We start from the raw sequence: 22,357 nt of genomic DNA, 5'->3' as shown, positions 1-22,357 counted from the left end.
TATATATATATATATATATATTCATACTTTTATTTCATTCAGTCACCAAGATCAGGCCAGGTTGGAAATCAGGAGAAACTCAAGGTTTGAGAAGGTTAGATAGAACAGAGGCAGATATTTGATGGTCAGAAGAAACAGTTGAATTTGACAGATCTACAGCAGTATTACTCATCACCCTGATCATGTATATCTCTGTGCTAGCAGCAAGTAAAAGGAGGCTTTTATTTAGAGGCTACTGAGAACAACACAGGTGACATGGCTTTATTGACTCCCCTAGTCCAAAGTGCCCCATGACTGGCTTATATTTAGAATAGTAAGATACCATGGCCGTGAATACGTTTATTTACAAAAAAATTAAACTGGAGTAACACAAATCTACAACCTATATAAAGCTATAGTTAATTATACAAACTAGTAGAATAGCATCTGGTCTCGATGTGAATAGTGGGAATTTATGACGTGTATTCAAATATTAGCAAGAAAGGTAAATCTCGTTATCTGATAATCTCTAATACTCACATTGCAACAAGATCCTGATTGTTAGTTTTTACTCCGATTATTTCTTTTTATTTCTCTTCACATATTATCTAAAGTTTCAAATAGGCAATTTATACAGTGTGTTGTAGTGACTATAGTACCAGGTGTCCTCTGGCACCTTCCCATGGTAAGTTACTGTTTTTGAAAGGTTTGATCTCACCTGGTTCCCCCAGCTGACCACTACCTGACTCCTCCTCAGATTTCACTTAAGTACATAGTACAGCATACATGACACAAATTTTTTATCATCTTGGAATGAGATGCTAGGTCATTTTAGCTGTATTAGAAGAGGGTTGGCAAAATAGGGGCACACGGGGCAATCCAGATAAGTGTCAAACCATCCAAAAATGGCTTTACTACTTACCATGTGGTGGTATGTGTGAATTATGGAAATCATAACCACTACAGTATATTGTTAAGATGCTCAATATTGAAGGCTTCTATGAGGATGTGCAATGATAATATACAGGGCAGAATGTTGGTTCAGCAAAAATAGAATATTAACAATTATAGCTATAATTTAAATTTTTAATGTTTTCATATGTGTCAATGTTTGCTCCTCTGTGTCTTTCATTTCCTATTATTACTAGGATTGTTTAATAGATAGGCTTTCTTGCAGCAGTTATTCACAGAGTACAGAAATAACGATTAGACAAATACATTTAAACTTCTGTAAGGGTGGCTTTAAATAATATCCATTCATGTTAAGACATTAGTAATTCTTTAAAAGTTATGTATTGATTTTATTTTGACAATCTTTTTTTTCCAAATATAATCAACAAGTTACAGTAAATGTAGGAGACATAGTAAGGAATCTTCAGCCAATATGTGTTGAATTTGTGCTAGTATAAGTTAGCTCATAAGTTTTGAACTACCGGTAATTCTATGGGTTCCATTTGACTGTAGGACAAAAAACCTCATATTTATATTGTGAATGTCCCTTTGTAAATAGGTAGAAGAATGGGTAATCTTCATGAAATAATAAACAAGTATAACCTTTGCTTTCCTTTTAGTATCAAATGTTTTAATTATAATAAGGATAATGAAAGGGTTGGTCTGCATTCTTATATAACTATTAGGCCTCACTTTACGCCGGGAGTAGAGTATTTCAATGATTGTATAAAGTAGAATTCTTTCTGTCTCTGAAATCAGCTATTCTATGTCACATTAAGTATCCTGCACACAAACAGTAAATTGGATTGAGCTGATAAAATGTAGGCCAATACAGCGGCATTGAAACATCTCCAAACGAAGATGGTACCAGTTTGTTTTTTTAGCCTACATTTTGCAAGGCTCATGTCAACTCACGGTGACCTCAACCCTCTAGTCATGTAATATTCTGGCAGTATTTATCCCTCCAGCGATTTATTGGTGCTGTTTAATGCAGATCTAATAATAGTATATCTAAACAAGAACTCTCTCCTTCTTTCTCTTTGAATATCCGAAACAGTCTCTATGGAAACCAGTGAAATATTGTGCTTCTCCAATATTAGCGTGTTGGCTGAGAATTGTTCATAATGAATGTAGACATCAATATCGCCCAATTCTTCACTTCCCTTACTTCCTCTTTATGCACTATAAAACAAAGGCTTGTGAGGAACATACTTTATTATATCAGTAAACCAGCTGGGATACCACAGACCATGGTTTTATGTCTAAATCACAGTTCTGGGGCACAGCAAAAACAATCCATGGGTTTTCACCGTCTTACTTCCACTTAGAATTTTGCACACAATTTATCCAGTAGAATGGCTGTTAGTAAATAGTAGGTTAGGATGACTTTTGCCCTCAACCAACTGTATGGCTACCTATGATACTGAATTAGCATAGTGGGCACCAGTCTACAATAGCTTGAGTGCTAAAGGTTATCTATCTCTGTTAGTAATGATAAGAGTAGCATCATTAAGTGGCGTTAGTCAGGTCTCTGTAAGATAAGTCACTTATATTTACTAGGCTATTTTATTCTCACTATGGCCTCAATATAATATTTTTGGATGAGCTTTTCAAATGATCACGATCTTTTCGAAAAACGTTCAATTGATTTATCTACAAAAATTGACCTAGACTTTACTGGTGACTCTGTAGATTAGTTGTTTTGTAAATGAAATCGTTTTGAAATGAAAAGAATTCAGTAGTTATACTCAACGACATTAAACCTGTTTCAGTGACATTCTGTCATATGCCACCTGTTAAGTTAAGTACGTAAATATCAGAAAAGAAAGATAAGACTGTGCTAGAAGTGTACAATCCATGTATCATTAAATCTGCTCTTCTGGCAATTAACCTGCATTAGAGGATGGTAGATATTGTGTAGTAGGAATTGTGCATTGGCTGCTTATTTGTCATTTTATCTTTATTAGTGAGAGGCTGCCTTGGTATTAAAGTGGCTGTTGATGTTTTTATATTTATCAGACATGTATCTCTTGTACTAGTCCTGTTTCTGTCCAAAGCTGTTAAAACTTGTATAAATAACACATTAATGACATGTTTGTCTGGTGATATGTTTGTCAGTGGTTTGGTTTCTTTGAACAATAATTACACCAGTTACAATATACTCACTGGCCAAACATATTAGTGGCAGAAAGAAACTGAAGCTCGTGGTGGACTTCTCCATAAAAATGTGTTAAACCTGTGTCTCCATCAAAACAACGGACTATTGCTAGCTATGAAAACCTTACTTAGAATCCAGCAGTTCTAGGCCCAGTCAGTTCTATACACACCCATATACAATTTGTCAAACCCGCACTACAACGTGCCACTAACAGATTTGCAAGAAAACTTTTATCTCAGTGTTTGTGTAATATGAGTGATTCCTTATCACAATGCAATGTGTGGAATATGCATAAGTATGTAAATGGGCTGGTACATGGATTGTTAGACCACTGGCAAAGATCCTCATAAACAGTTTTTAGCCTCTGCACCTGAATGTCTATTCCCAAATTCTCTGTCACCCAGACTCCTTTCCACTGTTTCTAGCAGTCTCTTTTTTTTCTATCCAAAAGCCCTTCGATACCCCCTTAATTTTTCAAATATGAAAACCTATCCACTGTCTTTTACGTCTATCGCCCCTATGTCTGGATGGATGGTGTTTTGTGTGGGGGTCACATGTACATGATGGTTGTTGCATATAGTGGTCTCATGTGTGATGTATGAATTTGATGTTTGGTTACTTGTGTAATGTGAGTTTTGTGTTTGATACTACAGATCCATGAGTCGTGTGTGTGTGTGCATGTGTAATGGGAGTTGTGTGTGCCATGGCTGTATGCAAGTCATGGATTTTGCGTGTTATGGAATAGTTAGCATCTCCATGCTCAGATGCTAACTGGCACAGTCTGGTGATTGTGATGCATACATGCGAGCCCTCCAATGCTTCCCTATGGAGAAGCATTGGAGTAGCTGAGACCATAACTTTTGATTATCTCAGCCAGAGAAAAGTGCTGGCCATGGTGAGACCAAACAAAGGGACTAAAGGTAAGTTAATTTTCTTTAATTATTTAGGGAGCACAACAATCTTAAGAGTTTCATTTTTTTTTAACATTCCACTTTTCAGTTATTTTTAATTGTATACATTTTAATAGTTTGGTATAATACAAGGTACTGACATGATTGAGATTTAATATTGAAAGTGTGGAATTGTAAATTTAAGAACAAAAATCGTATTATTATTTATATTTGTAAAGTCATGTAAGTTTGGGGTAAAAAACAAACAAACACAAAACATACAAGTAATTGCTGTCATATTCAGACAAACAGGAACAGGTGATGAGGGCCCCATTAATTGCCCTTTCAGCCTAAAAGGAAGTGGTGAATAGAAGAGGATAATGGGCCACGGTGTCAAAGGTAGCAGAAAGGTCAAGTAGAATGAGTAGCGACCTTTGGATTTGGCAGTGATGATGTCACTGCGTCGTTAGGATACTGCTGTCCCAGTAGAGTTATTAGTGACGAAACCAGATTGAAGAGGATCGGGAAGGAAGATGGAATTAAGAACGTTTGTTAGCTAGGTACATACAAACAGTACATTAAGCTTGGAGGTGAAAGTAAGACGAAAAAAAATAACGAGATAGGAAAAGAAAAAGTAAGAAAAACAGGGAGACTGAAGGCAAAAGTTAGAAACTGCCCAAAAGTGGAGCTAAGACAATGAGTAAGGTTTGAGAGGATGGAGGGCGGGGGCAAGGAGTATGTATTAAAGAAAGAGGGAACAAGGTGGTTGCGCACACAGTGGTTACAAAACATCACAGCTGGCAATGGTCATTAAAACCTTTATAATATTAAAAATAAAAACATCATGGCATAGTTAACATGTAAACACAAATTGGAATGGTGAGATAACTTGGGACACTCACACATTAAAGAGACATTTAGGAGTTGGCTCTAGACTGCACAGCAATTTCATCAATCTCAGGTTGATGCAGGGTAGAATACTTAAAGTGCCAGGTCCAACCCTAAACAGGTCTTGGAACCATGGTATATTATGGAGGCGAACGTGGCCCATGTAGACAAATTACAATATTTGATGTGGACAGCTACAAGTAAAAACTTAGTAAATTCGCCTATAAATAACTCAACGATACTATCGCAAATATTAGAAGAGTGGATACTAATTAAAAAAAAATTAGGCCTAATAAATATGATACCTAAGACATGTCCCTTGGATATACTCCAACTACTTATACAAGACTTTTCGTTAAAGAATTGGGTCTGCGCGGATAGAATAAGAATTGCAGAAATTATGCAGGGAGACAATATCTTTTTTTTTTTTTTTGTAAATCTTTCTTTTATTGAGACATTGAGTTATGCGGTACAGAATGTGAACAAAAATAAAGGAGTTAGTGCATAAGACAAGACGTTAACCATATGGTTGGTCAGTATACTCATATCTGTCTCATTTTTTTTTTGTAAAGTAATCATGCAAGTCTAATTAGTACCAACAAGCTATGCCATATAGTGCAGTGTAACAAGCAATAGACAAGTCAACGTAAGTAACATCAAGCTTCTTAGTATGATAAACATTGTATGGAGCGGGTGTTGGTAAATTATGAGGGGAAAACAGACAAGGTACATCTCTGCACATTTATATATAAGTAAATTGCCAGATAACATGCTAGATCAACTTAATAAAAAACAAAAACCGCTAGAAACGCAGTACACTTAAATGATACAGCGTCACTTAATAGGCAGCAGTGTAACAGCGCTGTATTGAGCAGAGTGAGTGGGTTATCTATTGTAATATGCCCTGATTCATAATGTAGAGTAGCTGGTAATCATTAAATTAGCTCTGGTTAGGTCACTGATGAGTAAATGCAATCTGCTAAAATTCGATTTAACATAAAATTAACTTCGACATGTGTATATTGATGTTGCCTTTTTTGGTGCCGGCAAGCTGGGTACGGCTGTAAGTCCTGAGGGGGACATGGGTACCTCACTCGAGGGCACATGGCACTGTCAGCCAATGCCTCGGCTCGGCAGAGCCATTCCGTCCCTGGAGGATCCTGATTTCTTCTCGCTGCGTCTTTGCAGCCGATCAAGCTGTGGATTTCTTCTGGCTGCTTGTTTGTCCCGCTGTGTATGTGAGTTGTGTGCTCGGGTCCCGTCTGTGGTCCGGTAGCAACTCTCTTGCGGATTGCGTACCCGCTCCGGGTTCCGTGTACGGCCTGCTGCATTTGTGGCAGCATCGGTTGCAGAGGCAGCTATTCGGCGGGGACAAGGTAAGTCCTCCCTCCAGCCCCAGGCTGGGGTGAAGGCCGACATCCGTAAGCCACTGACCCGAACTCTTCTGTGGGCCGTGTCTTTCCCGCAGTAGGAGTGACTGGGGAATCTGATGATCTGCCGCCGTCTGTGGTGGCCGTCTCTCCGTCCATGCGGGCGATGCCTCCGGGTCACTCCCTTAGTGGCTCCCGGCCCGGGTGGGCTAGTATCATGAAGTGCAGGCTTGCCAATGCGTTTAAGGCCCGAGTGGGTCCTCTGCCCTCTCCTTTTTCCGCCGCCTTGCTTTCGGTTTCGGGGCTGTAGCTGGCCAGACCCCAGGACGTTCTCCAGGTTGGCCCATAGCTGGTTAAAGTGCTCATGCAGCCGCTGTAGCATGCGGTCCACAGAGTACAGGGCTGGGGTACTCCACTCCTGTGTCGTATCTTCAGGCCTTGCTTCCGTCGCCATTTTGAGTTGCTCGGGTGGGCCCTGGGTTAGGTCAGGGTGCTTGTGTCGTGTCACTTGATTTGGGTAATCGAGTTGTTGGGTAAAGACCGGGATAACCCCCGCCGGTCCAGTGGGGGGGGAGGGAGGCAGGGAGGGGGATTGCATGTTCGAATTACCAGTGCACAGAGAGATCGGCCGCCTCTCTCTCGGACCGGTGTAGTAGGCCGCAACGGTGTCTCTCCGGGCTCCCGCGTCTAATCTGCTCGTTAGAGTCTTGGAGCGTGTCGCTGTGTTCCCCCTGGGCGTTATGCTGCCCATCGGTGGCATTGTTGGCAGAGTTGCCGAAGATAAAGTCGCTTTTTCTCGTTTTCCACGAGGAGCTCGGGACACACACGTCTGTTCCCCTTGCCCGTCAGGCTCCGCCCCTCGGGAGACAATATCTTACCCTTCCAGAATATTATTGATTCTCTGCATATTCCGCGCAGAGAAATTTTTACTTATCTCCGCATAAAAAACTTTATTCACAAAAACGTGATTAAATCATCTTCCATTTTTGCTAAAAAGTTAGAGGCCATATTTAATTCCCAATCTATTAATAAGATTATGTCTGCTGCAGCATCAATGTTGGAAGCTCTTAAGGAGTCTCCCCACAGCTTGATTAAGACGTGGGAACAAGAACTAGAACTGCAAATTTCTCTGGATGATTGGAATGTCTCTTTGAGCCTGGTGAATAAATATATTCACTGTTTGAATCTGTCTGAATGCCACTTTAAAGTCCTCTACAGATGGTACTATACTCCGGCAAGATTGGCGAGAATGTTCCATAATTCTGATCCAACTTGCTGGAGATGTGGTTCTCATCCAGGTACTTACATACATATTTGGTGGGCCTGTCCAGCTGTCAAATATCTATGGTCTTGGGCCTTTCATATTTTTACAACTGTGACTACTAATAGAATTACGGAGAATGCCGCTTCTGCTCTTTTACATCTAAACTTGTCATTTGATGCAAAAAAAGACATTTGTTTTGCTATACATTGTTTAGTTGCTGTTAAAATTATCATAGCGAGACATTGGAAATCATCTAAGCCGTATAATAAACGGTTATTGATTGATCAGGTCCTGTTCCAAATATCTATGGAACACGAGATGATCAACAATGATAACTCGAAGAAAAAACAATGGTATGGTGATTGGCTGTATAAATATAAGATATTATTTTGCTCCTCCAATAGCCCTTCTTGATTATACTATTATTCGAAATTTAGCAGTTGATATATGGAAGGCGAGGAATATAGATAAGTGATAATAAAATACATATAAGCGAGTATTGAAACTAACTCGATCATGTTGCTCTAGATTTGGTGTGGGGCTTTTATTGTCTGTGTTTTTGTTTCTCTTTTGTGATTGTAGACTATGTCCGTATGTGATATATACTGTGCTATAATTGAATATAAGACAAATCTTGATGATATATGATTTAATAGAATGCTATGTGATTCTGTATTTGTCTGTTAAACAAAATATGAGACCAGTATATTGTTGTATATGTAAAGGAAAAAATTTTCTAATAAAAAACTATATTAAAAAAAAAAAAAAAAAGGGAAAAGAAAAAAGTGCCAGGTCCTTCAGAAAGCAGCCAGATGAAGTTAAAAACTCTGTGTGCACATAAAACAAAGTAAAACTATAACGATACTTGTACAATGTGTTTCGACCAAACGCAGAGTCTTCCTCAGGTGATATGTCCACACATGTCACTGCGTGCACAATCACCTTGTTCCCTATTTGATCTATATATGTATTAAGCGTGAATGTGATATTGCACTTGGGTGATTTATTGTCTACACTGGATTTTAATTACAGCGCCACTGATCCTAAAAGGTTTTTAGTTGTTAAAGAAAGAGGTTGCGCAAAAACACTTTAGTAAGGGAAACATAATAAGCATGTAATAATATGAGTTAAGTGTATGATGAGTGGGGGAACAATAGACTATTGGCTTTCTTTGTTTTGGGATTTTTTTGTGACATTAAGTATCATGTTGTTGTGTAGTTGCTGTGAAGACAGTAGATGACGCGGAGTGATAATGAAGTAGTTGTTTAGTTAGGACTTGTGGGAGAAGATTGAGATTCAGAAAGTGCATTAGGTTTGCTTGAAAGTGGGTATGAATTAGCATGAGCTTTGCTCCAGTTATGTTCTGCTGATTGAGAGTCTTAAAAGAGATAAAGCTTAAAGTATTTGCCTTCTAGACTTTGAGTTGTGACCACCTCCAGGAGCATGTTGTAGTTGGAATTACTTTCTCCAGATTAATTGAATGTAATTAAAACTATTGCAATATTCTTGATTGCACATTTTGTGACTCATTTTAGGTTATGACTTTAAATCTAAAGTATTTTTTACTATTAAATTGGATTTGAAATTCAGTATGCACTATATTTGCTTTCTTTTTTTTTGTCTAAAGTGAAAAGATCTAGATTCTATTGTTGATAAGTTGCAATGTTTACCAGTTTCCATGCTTGCACCCACAGGGCTTCACACACACCACATCAAAGCACAAATTCCTTTAGATTGTAAACTCATTTGAGCAGAGCCCTTCTTGCTTCTTGTTTTCTTTTCATGTGAATATATTTGGCATTTATTTGCTCATTTCTATATTTCTATTTAAAGCACCACATAATTTGTGGGTTATATAATGGATACTCATAAATATCTCATGAATAATAACCACACACACATAAATGTAGCAAGACTGACAGATAGATGTTGTTATAGACATAAACTACGCAACAAAACATAATAAAGTACATAACAAATAAAAAGTAACCCAACAACTCAGTGACGGCTTAGTTAACATTACCTACTTTAGGATCCAATTTGTTGATTTTGAATTATTCATTTGTTTTCGAAGAATTACATTTAAATAAGGAGCCAATATATTTGGCCAATAACTCACTGTATCACTGTGAAGATCTGATCGCTCACTTGATTAATGTACCAGATACAGAACTTCTAAGAACCTCATGGCTGGACCCCAACATCTGGTCTGATTTCATCCTGTGTGCTGGTTAATGTTAACATATTTACCAACTTTTGACTGAAAAAAGTCATAGACTTTGCAGAAAATATGATATTTAAATAGTTTGTTAAGCCCTTATTAAAGTATTACATTAGACAGTTTAGTTAGTTTTAAGTTTTATTTTGGCATGTATTTCTCCATAGATGGAAAAAAACTACATTTACATTGTCAAAACTAGTTTGGGGATTAACTTTTCATTGGCCTATTGTCCCAATTTCCCAAAAATAACAGTAGGGGCAGCTTCCACTTATCATTGGATTTTTACACAGCTGAGGTTTTCCTTATTTTGTGCAACTGCTATGTGCAAGGTCATTGGATTCTGCCCTTTTTTATTAGGTGGTCTAGTGGGGGAAGCAGGAGCTATACAGTATCTCACAAAAGTGAGTACAACCCTCACAGTTTTGTAAATATTTTATTATATCTTTTCATGTGACAATACAACTCAACACACAGCCATTTATGTCTAAACCATTGGCAACAAAAGTGAGTACACCCCTATGTGGAATTGTCCAAATTGGACCCAAAGTGTCAATATTTTGTGGGGCCACCATTATTTTCCTGCACTGCCTTAACCCTCATGAGCATGGAGTTCACCAGAGCTTCACAGGTTGCCACTGGAGTCCCCTTCCACTGCTCCATAACAACATCACGGAGCTGGTGGATGTTAGAGACCTTGCACTCCCCCACCTTCCATTTGAGGATGCCCCACAGATGCTCAATTGGGTTAAGGTCTGGAGACATTCTTGGCCAGTCCATCACCTTTACCTTTAGCTTCTTTAGCAAGGCAGTGGTAGTCTTGGAGGTGTGTTTGGGGTCATTATCATGTTAGAATACTGCCCTGCGGCGTATTCTCCGAAGGGAGGGAATCATGCTCTGCTTCAGTATGTCACAGTACATGTTGGCATTCATGGTTACCTCAATGAACTGTACCTCCCCAGTGCCGGCAGCACTCATGCATGCCCTGACCATGACACTCCCACTACCATGCTTGACTGTAAGCAAGACACACTTGTCTTTGTAATCCTCACCTGGTTGCCACCACAGACTTGACACAATCTGAACCAATTAGTTGATCTTGATCTCATCGGACCACATGACATAGTTCCAGTAATCCATGTCCTAAGTCTGCTTGTCTTCAAACTGTTTGCGGGCTTTCTTGTGCATCATTTTAAAAAATTTTATTTTTTGTGCTTTGTTAGGCATATCGGCATAAAATATTAGCACAAGAATACAACATTTTGTTCTACAAATATTTTAACAGCCAATGTGTAGCTAAAACAGTAATTTAGTGGTTATCAGCAAAATTTTAAATAACAAAAGCAGGTACGGTGACAAACCCAGGGAGGGTGTGTTGGTACAAGCTTGGTGGTTTTCGTGTTTACCCCTGGGATACTCCAAGTGTATGAGTGTGAGAATGCTAGTTAGTTCCATATCTGTTGTTACACTGTGCGTGTTAGCATAACTATGTGTGCGTCAGGTTGGATCAGGTGGATGCTTTTGGAAGCCTATATGTGCACTGTCACGGAGTTCTTGGTGCGTTTGAGTGCAGTGGAATGCCAGGTGTGTGTATTACTCCTATGTGCGCAGTACATGTTGTGGCTCCCAACTAAAACCCCTAACCCTTGGGGTGGCGGGGGGGGGGGGGGCGGTGGAGGGTGCTAGGTTGTGATAGCTTTCTTCCCAGTGTTGGTCATGGGGGGGTCTGTTTGCCCCTGTTGTGTGGGTAGGTCACTGGCGAAGTCTGCGTAGTACTTGCGCTAGAGAACATATAGAACATATATAAAAACATTTATAAAGGAGAGATCAAAAATATAGATGGACTCTGGTGAGAGTCAATATAATAAAAAAGAAAAACATATATAACAAAAACATATGTGGCCGTATTGGTTGCAGTGTTTATGTTGGTAATGGCTTATGTGAGCCGTTGGGTGAGTTCAGGTGTTTATGGTCTGCAGGTCCCGTGCTGGCGTAGCGAGAAACGTTCCTTCTCCTGGGTCCCCGTTCTCTGGGTGTCCTGTTGACGTTGTGTGTGTTCGTGGGGGTTGTATTCCCAATGCGTGCAGGAACGCTGGTGCTCCAGCCGGTGACGTGAGGGTGTGTGTAGTCCCTTGATGGTGAACCAGCAGTGAACCTGTGTTCCCCCACCTGTATGCAATTGCAGCTTTGCGGAGTGTTGTAGTGATTGGTCCAAATGTTTTGCGCCTTATTAGAGTGGCTCTTGTAATGTCCTGAAAGAACAGTAGCTGTGCACCTTCGAAGTCCAGTGGCGTTTTTCCCTTTAGTGCAGTCATTATTTGTATTTTGTCATAGACTGTTATGCAGCGCAAAATTACGTCTCTAGGTGTGTTGGGCGAGATTCGAACTGTGCTCGTCACTCGGTATATGCCATCCAGGACAATTTTCCTTGCGGTGGCCTGTGGCAGTATGGTAGAGAGCAGGCGTTGTGTGTAACGTGGTAACTCCTCTGTTGGGACTGTGGCGCGGACCCCCCGGATCTTAATGTGTGTCCGGCGCTGTCTGTCCTCCAGTGACATTATCTGGGTAGCTAAAACATGCTGTTCTGTCTAGAGTTGTTGGATTGAAGTTTGAAGGGTGCCTACTGTGTCTTGGACGCTGTTAATATCATCCTCTGTGACTCTGACCCTTTCTGCAACATGTTGGATGTCAGCTCTTACTAGTGCAACGTCTGCTGCCAGCAGTTTCTATATGTTGTGAAGTAGAGCCTTTAGGTCCCCTTTAGTGGTGGGGGCTGAGTCGTCCTGGGGTTCAGGTTGTCGTGCTTGTTCCGCTGGTGGGGCCGTTGAGATTATTGGCTCGCCTCCCGCCATTTCTGGGGTCGGGCTATTGCTGGGGGGGTGTGTGGTATTTGCCGAGTCTGCTTGCCCGGGTCGGAGCAGCATCTCCCCTATGTCTCTGACCTGCAAGCTGGTGCCGGCCGTTTGCTTTTGTGAGCGACGACCCATGGTGAGTGTATCAGAGCCTTGGTTGTAGAGGAAGTGTTCCGAGTAGCTTCCGCCGAGGTAGGCCTCAAGGTTTAGGTGCGGCGTTGCGCGGTAGGCCGCAGGTTTTCCCCGTTGCCTGGGTTGTTTAAGGGTCTGGAAAAACGGCATCGGTCGGTGCAGTATGCTGTGCTGTGTTACGTGAGTCGGTTTTCAGGATTCGATGGGGCTTGGAGAGGAGGATTAATGGCAGATTGTTTCGTGATTGAGGGAGCTGGCTGAGATCGCGTCCGTTCATGATGGCTGCCAGGCTTCGCCCCCCTCTTGTGCATCATTTTTTTTTTCCAATTTGACAATTTTTATTGTTTTTCAAATATTTTCTCAAAAAAAACTCGGGGTACAGAAAGGAAAAGGGGTTGGGGTCAAGTTGGTGACATACCATGCCATGTCAATCAAAAGTATTGTACAGTAACATTGTACAGTAATACATTAATACTACAATCATTACATGGGTACAGAAAGGAAAGTGCTTGTGCATCATTTTTAGAAGAGGCTTCCTTCTGGGATGACAGCCATGCAGACCAATTTGAGGCAATGTGCGGAATATGGTCTGAGCACTGACAGGCTGACCCCCCACCCCTTCAATCTCTGCAGCAATGTTGGCAGCACTCATACGTCTATTTCCCAAAGATAACCTCTGGATATGACACTGAGCACGTGCACTCAACTTCTTTGGTCGACCTTGGCAAGGCCTGTTCTGAGTGGAACTTGTCCTGTGAAACCGCTGTATGGTCTTGCCCACCGTGCTGCAGCTCAGTTCCTCAGGGTCTTGGCAATCTACTTATAGCCTAGGCCATTTTTATGTAGAGCAACAATTATTTTTTTTAGATCCTCAGAGATTTCTTTGCCATGAGGTGCCATGTTGAACTTCCAGTGACCAGTATAATAGAGTGTGAGAGCGATAACACCAAATTTAACACACCTGCTACCTTGTAACACTAACGAGTCACATGACACCGGGGAGGAAAAAGGGCTAATTGGGCCCATTTTGGACATTTCTACTAAGGGGTTTACTCACTTTTGTTGCCAACGGTTTAGACATTAATGGCTGTGTGTTGAGTTATTTTAAGGGGACAGCAAATTTACACTGTTATACAGGCTGTACACTTACTACTTCACATTGTAGCAGAGTGTCATTTCTTCAGTGTTGTCACATGAAAAGATAGAATAAAATATTTGCAAAAATGTGAGGGGTGTACTCACTTTTGTGCGATACTGTATGTACCAAATTTCAAAGTTTTCTCTACTCTGCTGCATCTCCAATGTCGTTAGTTCAGTGAAACTAGTTGCTATGTTTTGTTCCAAAAAAGGCCATAGTGGATTATAGCAGAATTTTTTTTCCAAATCTGATATTTTTCTCTTTAACATTTATCAAATTTGGTTTACAGTTCTCTGCTTGGCATACAAACCCTTCCAGGTTCCTCCCATGACATCAACGAGGGTTCATAATGGGGAAAAAGATGACCGTAAAAGCATAAGTGAAGCTCAATACCCAATACCCTCAATACCCTCTGTTCCTGTGCGTCCAACATTTCTTGTTGCAAATACTTGCTTGTTACTCCACCTATTGCACAGCGCTACAGAATTTGTTGGCACTTTATAAATAATAAAAATAATAATACGGCCCATCTCCACCTTGTAACACACCTGGATTGTGCACACTGATAGACTGGCAGTACAAATAATCAGCAGAGACAGCTGACTAGTTATAACTGCTGCTCTCAGTGCAGTCACATTTGGTCATCTAGATACAGCTAATAAACATATAGGTTTTATGTTGGTCCATTATAAATTTGTGTGTCTATGAGAATTTAGCTGATATTTCTCAAAAATAGAGAAAAATAAACAAAAAACAAATCCATCCCTATTTCAGCATATCTAAACACACAGACCTCAGGCAGCATATATTTGATCTACATATAGAAACACCTGCAAAATATTTGTATTATTATTATTATTATTATTATTATTATTGGCATTTATATAGCACCAACTTATACCGCAGCACTTTAGAATATTATTATTAATATTATTATCCCCATTTATATAGGGCCAACAGATTCCGTAGCGCTTATAAAGGGGACATTTAACAATAAATGAGACAATTTAAAAATGTTACAGGAACAATAGATTCATGAGGACTAGGCTCAAAGAGCTCACAGTCTTATTTGTTATGTTTAAAATCTGAATGCACAAACTAACAAAAGAAGCAGTCTAAACTTCTGAACTTCAATGCTTCCATCAAAAACATAGTGAAATGAATACATCCAGCCAGTTAAGCATCATCATATCCATATTTCCAATATGACTGATTCTATACCAAGAAAAGAGGAACTAGCAGACACAGAATGAAAGATGTTAAGTGGGATTGTGTTAAACACATAGGGGAAGAATATATTCTGCTTTAGACCATTGTGATTCTCTCTTCCAATGAAAAGCCAGCAGTCTAACTGCTGCTGTCAACAAGGGGAATAAGGGTAATTATAAAACGCCAGACATTGTACCAGCAAATTAACCCCAGGAATTATATGCAGCACCTAGTGTAAACAGGACTACAAACACAAGCCCAGTGCTTATAAATTCTGCTCTTAATGCTTCCAGCCATAAAACCAGCACTGTTAGATTAGAGTCATGGAACTTAAAATATTGGTCTCATGGCTTCTGTTAACTCAAAATGCATAACATACTGTGATGCTGTTTGTGACATTGCTGTGAAACTGGAGGGGTGGTGATATTTAAACACAAGCCTGTCACCTGCTCAGCTTGTTTAATGCACCTATAAAGAGGCCTAACATTAAACAATTAGATAATAGAGCGTTGCTTGCTGGGGATTTAGGTGCAACAATTAAGAATTAAATTAAGCATCGTTGCCTGCCCCTTATCACACGGTTCGGTACGAGCAACTTCATCTGAAATCAGTATTGATTTAAATTCGACTTGCTTTGTTTCAATCTATCTGCAACAATATTGGATGTTAAGCTTGTTTACTGCAATTACACGTTATGTACAAAAATGAACGCCTAGTGTGAGTTGGTAAAACGAATTGTAAATTCTAACGATGTTCGATTCCTATATATCACTGACACATTTTGGAACGTCCAATTCGGACCAAATAAGCTGTTTTAACCAATACGTGCAAATTAGAACAGGATACTTGTATTTATTTATTTTAATTTTATTTTTTTTCATTCGACCACATTTACTTCTTAATCTACTTTTTGATTACGTATTTATTGCATTAGTAGATGTGCTTTATTGACACAACTCCGAAAAGACATAATGATCGAAAGAAGATACTGTTGTATTTAAAAAAAAAAAAAAAATATATATATATATATATATTTTTTTTAATGATTTGTAAATCAATGTTATTTTGGGCGAATTTCACCCAAATAAATAATAAATACCTTTTAGTATATTTTTTTTATTAAACAAAAATATCAGTTTTCATTGGAAATCAGTTGTCCCAAAATTTGAATGGCTGCAAAAATTTCACAAAGCTCCTTTGTATATTCTGTGTAAGATAATATTCATTAGCGACCAAAACGTTGAATGCTGATGTCAATCGATGACGTCACAATCAGATAACAGACTGAACGATAACTTCACAATATGTGATATTTTTATGGGTGAAGTGGGTAAACTCTATCTAGAATAATCTGATTAGCCTTATTTCGACATGATTTACTAATAACTCACTGGGAACAACGAAACATCAGATATTGATTATACCTTAGTAATAATTGTTTGCTTCACCCTTGTATTAAGTTTTACATTTATGTGCATATTTCTCTTGCTCAGACGTTCATATTGTATCATGGGTTCTTTAAACAGTTAGTTATCAAATCAAATATTTAGTTTGGGGAAGCTTCATACATTTGTCCTACAAAAATATTTGAAAAACATTCAACATAATATTGTTACAAAAACATTGTGCTAGCAACCGCAATAGCATTATAATTAGCTATATTGTCTTTTACAGTTTCTATTTTATCTGTTTTACTAAATGTAACTAAATCTGGACTCTGTGCCCAGGATTTCATTGTCCAGCTGTTTAGTTACTGTCTGTGTTTGGGCATATTTTACACATGAGAGATTCTCAGACCCCTTGTTACCAATGGAGGATTTCTCAGTAGAATGGGAGCCAGATCCGGCAATGCATGGGTTAATGCCACTCTAGTTGGTTCAGGGGGATTTGGATTGATCTGTTCAGAGCCAGGTTCTGACATAATTCCACTTTCCTGTGTGATGTCTGCCCTCCAACCTGGAGACGTATTGTTACTCTGTGCAAAGTGATGGGGGCTGCTTGGCTTCAACAGAGGTTCTAGGAAACCTAGGGGGAAACATGGTTATTAAGTTAAACAAAATCAATTTTAATCAGCTATTTCTTTTCTAATGGAGAATTTCCATTTGTAAGTTCTACCAGAGCAATCCATTTCTGCTGCTTTCTGACTGCAATCTGAGTAAAATGTGGAACAATATGTACATGATTATTATTATTTTTTTAAATGTGATGTAAAAGCTGCATCTATCTATCTTCCTATCTATCTTCCTATCTATCTATCTATCTATCTATCTATCTATCTATGTATCTATCTATCTATCTATCTATCTATCTATCTATCTATCTATCTATCTATCTATGTATCTATCTATCTATCTATCTATCTATCTATCTATCTGTCTGTCTGTCTGTCTATCTGTCTATCTATCTATCTATCTATCTATCTGTCTGTCTATCTGTCTATCTATCTGTCTGTCTATCTGTCTATCTATCTATCTATCTGTCTGTCTATCTTCTATCTATCTATCTATCTATCTATCTATATATCTGTCTATTTATCTATCTATCTATTTATCTATCTTCATATCTATCTGTCTATCTATCTATCTATCTATCTATCTATCTATCTGTCTATCTGTCTGTCTATCTTCTATCTATCTATCTATCTATCTATTTATCTATCTTCATATCTATCTATCTATCTATCTATCTATTTATCTATCTATCTATCTATCTATTTATCTATCTATCTATCTATCTATCTGTCTATCTATCTATCTATCTATCTATCTATCTATCTATATCTCTGTCTATTTATCTATCTATCTATCTATCTGTCTGTCTATCTTCTATCTATCTATCTATATCTCTGTCTATTTATCTATCTATCTATTTATCTATCTTCATATCTATCTATCTATCTATCTATTTATCTATCTATATCTCTCTCTCTATCTGTCTGTCTATCTGTCTATCTATCTATCTGTCTATCTGTCTGTCTATCTTCTATCTATCTATCTATCTATCTATCTATCTATCTATCTATCTATTTATCTATCTTCATATCTATCTATCTATCTATCTATCTATTTATCTATCTATCTATCTATCTATCTATCTATCTATCTATCTATCTGTCTATCTATCTATCTATCTATCTATCTATATCTCTGTCTATTTATCTATCTATCTATCTATTTATCTATCTTCATATCTATCTATCTATCTATCTATCTATCTATCTGTCTATCTATCTATATCTCTGTCTATTTATCTATCTATCTATCTATCTTTTTTCTCTTTTTTTCTCCACATATACTAAACAATCAAATACCATTTAATAATGTTGTGCATTTTGTTAATAATATAAAATATGTACTTGATCCAGCTTACTGTCATTGTAAGAGCTCTGCTAGCACCTTGGGGTGTCAGAACCATTGTGCATTTACCCCAAACCCCTAAAATAAAGGACGTGTATCTAGTGGACTCTTGCCTTGTCTCTGTTTCATTTCAAACCAATGCCCTCTTTTGTTCCCACCCCAGGTTCCCAAACTTGGAATCAGAGCAGTCTGTGTTCACATGGTAAGTGTTCATCTTTAAGGACAGTAAGGTGAGATAAAAACATGTCTGTTTGTGCTTGGAGAAGGGATTGATAGTACATACATGGGCATATACAGATGTATACAGAAATACATGCACCAAAATGAGTCTCTATTCTTCTGTTAACACCCACTGGTTCCCCAACAGCCTGTGAGTTTAGAAGTGACTGCAGGGTTTTTATTGTAACACATTTTCCAGTCTTCAGGACAGAGAGGGCAATAAACCTGGATAATTCTAATCACAGGAAGCAGGGTGTTCGCTTTACACTGTAAATTGGACTGATTTGCCACCGAGCTGTTACACAAGTCCCTGGGGTGCCTCAAAACCAGGAATGAAAAACAAGGGGACTCATTTAGACTATCCTACATGTGTTAAAACAAGCCTTTTGCTTTTTAACAAACACATAGTGCACAGTGCAATACAGGAAGAGCTGGCTAAACAAACACACAGGAGCACTCATGCCTTTTTATTGTAGGGCAAATGGGAGCAGAATGCTTTCTGCAGATTGATAGAACAGACATATTAAATAAATCTGTATTGTATAAATGAAACACATTGTCAAACAATAGCAGAAAGGTGTGTACAACCCACCCCCCAATGTACAATTCTCACCATGTGTGCAATTCTGTCCCTTACAACACCTGGGGATTAATTCGTTTTTAATTTATTTACTATATCTTATATCTTAGTGTAGTGCTTTATGTGTTAGTGTATTGTTTTATGATTTGGAGAAGAGATTTATATTTTGGTTTAAATGCAGTCGTGGTTTTCTAAATTTAGGTGAAGTGTTTTATATTTGAGTGTAGTGTTTTGTTTTTTGAGAAGTGCTTTATATATTACTGTGTTTTAAATAATTCAGGTGGGGTGTTTTTTTTTTTAAATATTTTATATGTTTTATATTTACCTAATATTTTTCTGTAATTGTATCATTTAGGTACATATATCTACACACACACACACACACACACACCTTGCTTCATTGTATATGTTAGAGAGAGAGAGAGAGAGAGAGAGAGAGAGAGAGAGAGAGAAAGAGAGAGATTTTTTATATTTAGCACATTATGTTTAGGTATAGTGCCTAGTATTTAGGTTTAGTGTAATGATGGTAGATTAAAAGTTTTATATTTCTGTGTACTTTTTTATATTTACTTGTTGTCGTACTTCCTAATAAGATTATATGTTTGTGTAAAGTTTAAAATTTAGTTTAATATTTTTTTATTTTATATTGATGTAGTCATTGTATTATATCTCATACCAGTGTGTTATGTAGAGGCTGAGTGCTGTATAAGTTGGCATAAAGGTTTAATATTTAAATTGAGCTTTACTCTGACAAGTAACAGAGTTGTACAAATCAGGTTTTGGCAGGCCAGCTGTGACAAGGCAGAGGAGACTAGTTTGTAAATAAAAATAAAACCAATAAAACCCTGGGTAGTGGAACCTGAAGTGAATGAGACAATGTACAAATCAGAGAGAAAGCAAGTAAACAAACAGAGAAACAGATGGATTGACAAAGTGAGAATAGCTCAGACTGAAAAGGACTACAGTCACTCCGAATGAGCAAAGGTGAGGGAGTATAGGACCCACAGAGTACAAAGTAAACAGAACATGAGGTGTGAAGCTCTGGGCTGAGATCCCTGGGAGATTCCTTCCCATCACATCTGGCTATCCTCTGTGTCTTTCATCAAAGAATGAGGCATTTCTTAAACCCTGTCTGTCCTCAGCTGCCTAATAACAGACCCACGTTCAATGCATGGAGCTGTGTACCTTTGCATTCTATGTTAACCTTATTGTGACATTCTCCTCATTGTATTCAATACCAAAAGGGTAAATAGAAGACTTGGATTAGCCAGGTTACAGGCCCACATTAATATCTTCCTTGTTTCCCCCTTTTTATATGCTGACCTACTCAGCTCAGACAACACATTTAAAATATATATTTCACACAAAAAAAAAAAAAGAAAGAAAAAAAAATCATATAAAGAATGTACAGTTATTTATTTAGTGGGCTCAGATCTAGGGCAACCATATTACCTTTGAACATATTATATCAGCATAAAACATCTGGCTGATAGGTGAAGGGTGACAGCTATAACTTAAATATATAAATAAGCCTCACTGAAGTGTATATATTCCCCTATAACATGCATTGAGGTCTTCGTGTAAAATGTTCCTTTCTATCCAGAGAGGCTCACTTCTAGGTCACGGGTATACTGGCAAATAAAATAAGTCTTTGTGTGTATTTTCTCTGACTTGAAGCTAATTCTGAGCCTCTGGCTTCAGCAAAGAGAGCCTGACAAGGTATAAATCAGGGCTAGGTGCCTATCACTCAATCTTTGCATAAATTATGAACGTGGGCCTACAACCAGGCTATCTGTCGTTAGAATCGAGGTCCCATAACCGTGTTTATTGATGGCTGCAGAGACACATAATACCAAGCAAACTGGCACCCCCCCTCTCAACATAACCTCTGCAAATGGGGCATTGGAGACACACTAACACATCTATGATCATGATTCACACTGAAAATGGAAATGGTCTCCGTGTATGTGTGTCTGTTCCTGTGTTCATATGTGTCTCATGTCTGTTCATATGTGTGTGATGACTGTGTGTGTGTGTGTGCGCACAAACACAAAATACATATATATTTCATAGGATAAGGGATTCCTCACCTCCTGTCTCCTTTAATTTTTGCATGTCATTTACTTGTAAAATATTCCCTTTCTATAATAGCAAACCGCTGCGGAGTATGTTGTCGCTATATAAATACTAGCAATAAGACAAATAAAAGAAAAGTATTAGAGAACACACACACTAGCCTGAACATAATATATGATACACACACACACACATACATGCACACACACACACACATATACATCAGTATATATAAAAGTCAATATACATGTGTGCACATGTGTATTTATCAATTCGAGTGTTCACATTATATGTTACATATGAGCACCTGACATGCCCAAACACACACATCACATGTTATAAAACCTTTAATAACAGGACACAGTTCACTATTTAGTAGATTGGCCCTAAAGTGTTTCAGACTAACGTGATTGCCTCTGAGTTAAACACACATTTTCACCATTTATAGTACAATGTTTTGGCTCTGTGGAGACACTTCTAACTTGCCCTTTACAGAGTATTTGTACAGAGGGGGTGAGTGCAAATTTGTTTGGGGAAAAAAAAGAAATAGCAGCTAATTTTGCTTCTTGCCAAGGGCAGGGGATTCATACTAACATTTTCTGAATTTTCGAACATTTTTAACAGTTTCTGAATTCTGGTCAATATCAGACACATGTTAGGTATGTCGGATGGGGGTCTGTATTAACAGGGCTACTACTCTATGATTATTCATAACTGCCATTCTCATCATTCTCAGACAACCGTAGTCTCAAGTTTTGCTTCACTGGTCTCTACTAAACACCCACCGTGGGGTTAATTTACTAACCTGCGAGTTTCTGGCGAGTCGCAAGCAACTCGCATTGTAACAGATAGATGAGCACATCTGGAATGTAAACTTTGAACCGATAACACCATGCATGCATTGCTCCCAAACTCGTGCACCTGAGTTGGGAGGGTCTGAGGAGATGGCATTTACTAGGCCCCTGGTACAAACACGCAACACAACAGTTTCCTATTCACTAAACAGAGAGTTGCAAAGAGTTCACAGCCAACTTGCAAAATATATGCTAGAATGTTTAAAGTAATTAGAATAGAATA

General features: G+C 38.4%; 1 protein-coding gene across 3 annotated transcripts in view; it reads left to right on the top strand.

Moving 5' to 3' along the window:
* Positions 1 to 22,357, top strand: part of HOXC10 (homeobox C10) — a 158,727-nt gene that overhangs the window by 129,096 nt on the left and 7,274 nt on the right. For all 3 annotated transcript variants that reach the window (XR_010084253.1, XR_010084247.1, XM_063428442.1), the window contains one exon: positions 18,569 to 18,607. Coding sequence is in view for 1 of the 3 variants with exons in the window: in XM_063428442.1 (XP_063284512.1) it covers positions 18,569 to 18,607 (39 nt within the window). In the remaining 2 variants the exon portion in view is untranslated. The remainder of the gene's footprint in view (positions 1 to 18,568; positions 18,608 to 22,357) is intronic.

Source organism: Pelobates fuscus, chromosome 1 (assembly GCF_036172605.1).
Source record: "Pelobates fuscus isolate aPelFus1 chromosome 1, aPelFus1.pri, whole genome shotgun sequence".
Classification (NCBI taxonomy): Eukaryota; Metazoa; Chordata; class Amphibia; order Anura; family Pelobatidae; genus Pelobates; species Pelobates fuscus.
This window is presented reverse-complemented; position numbering and strand designations above follow the sequence as displayed.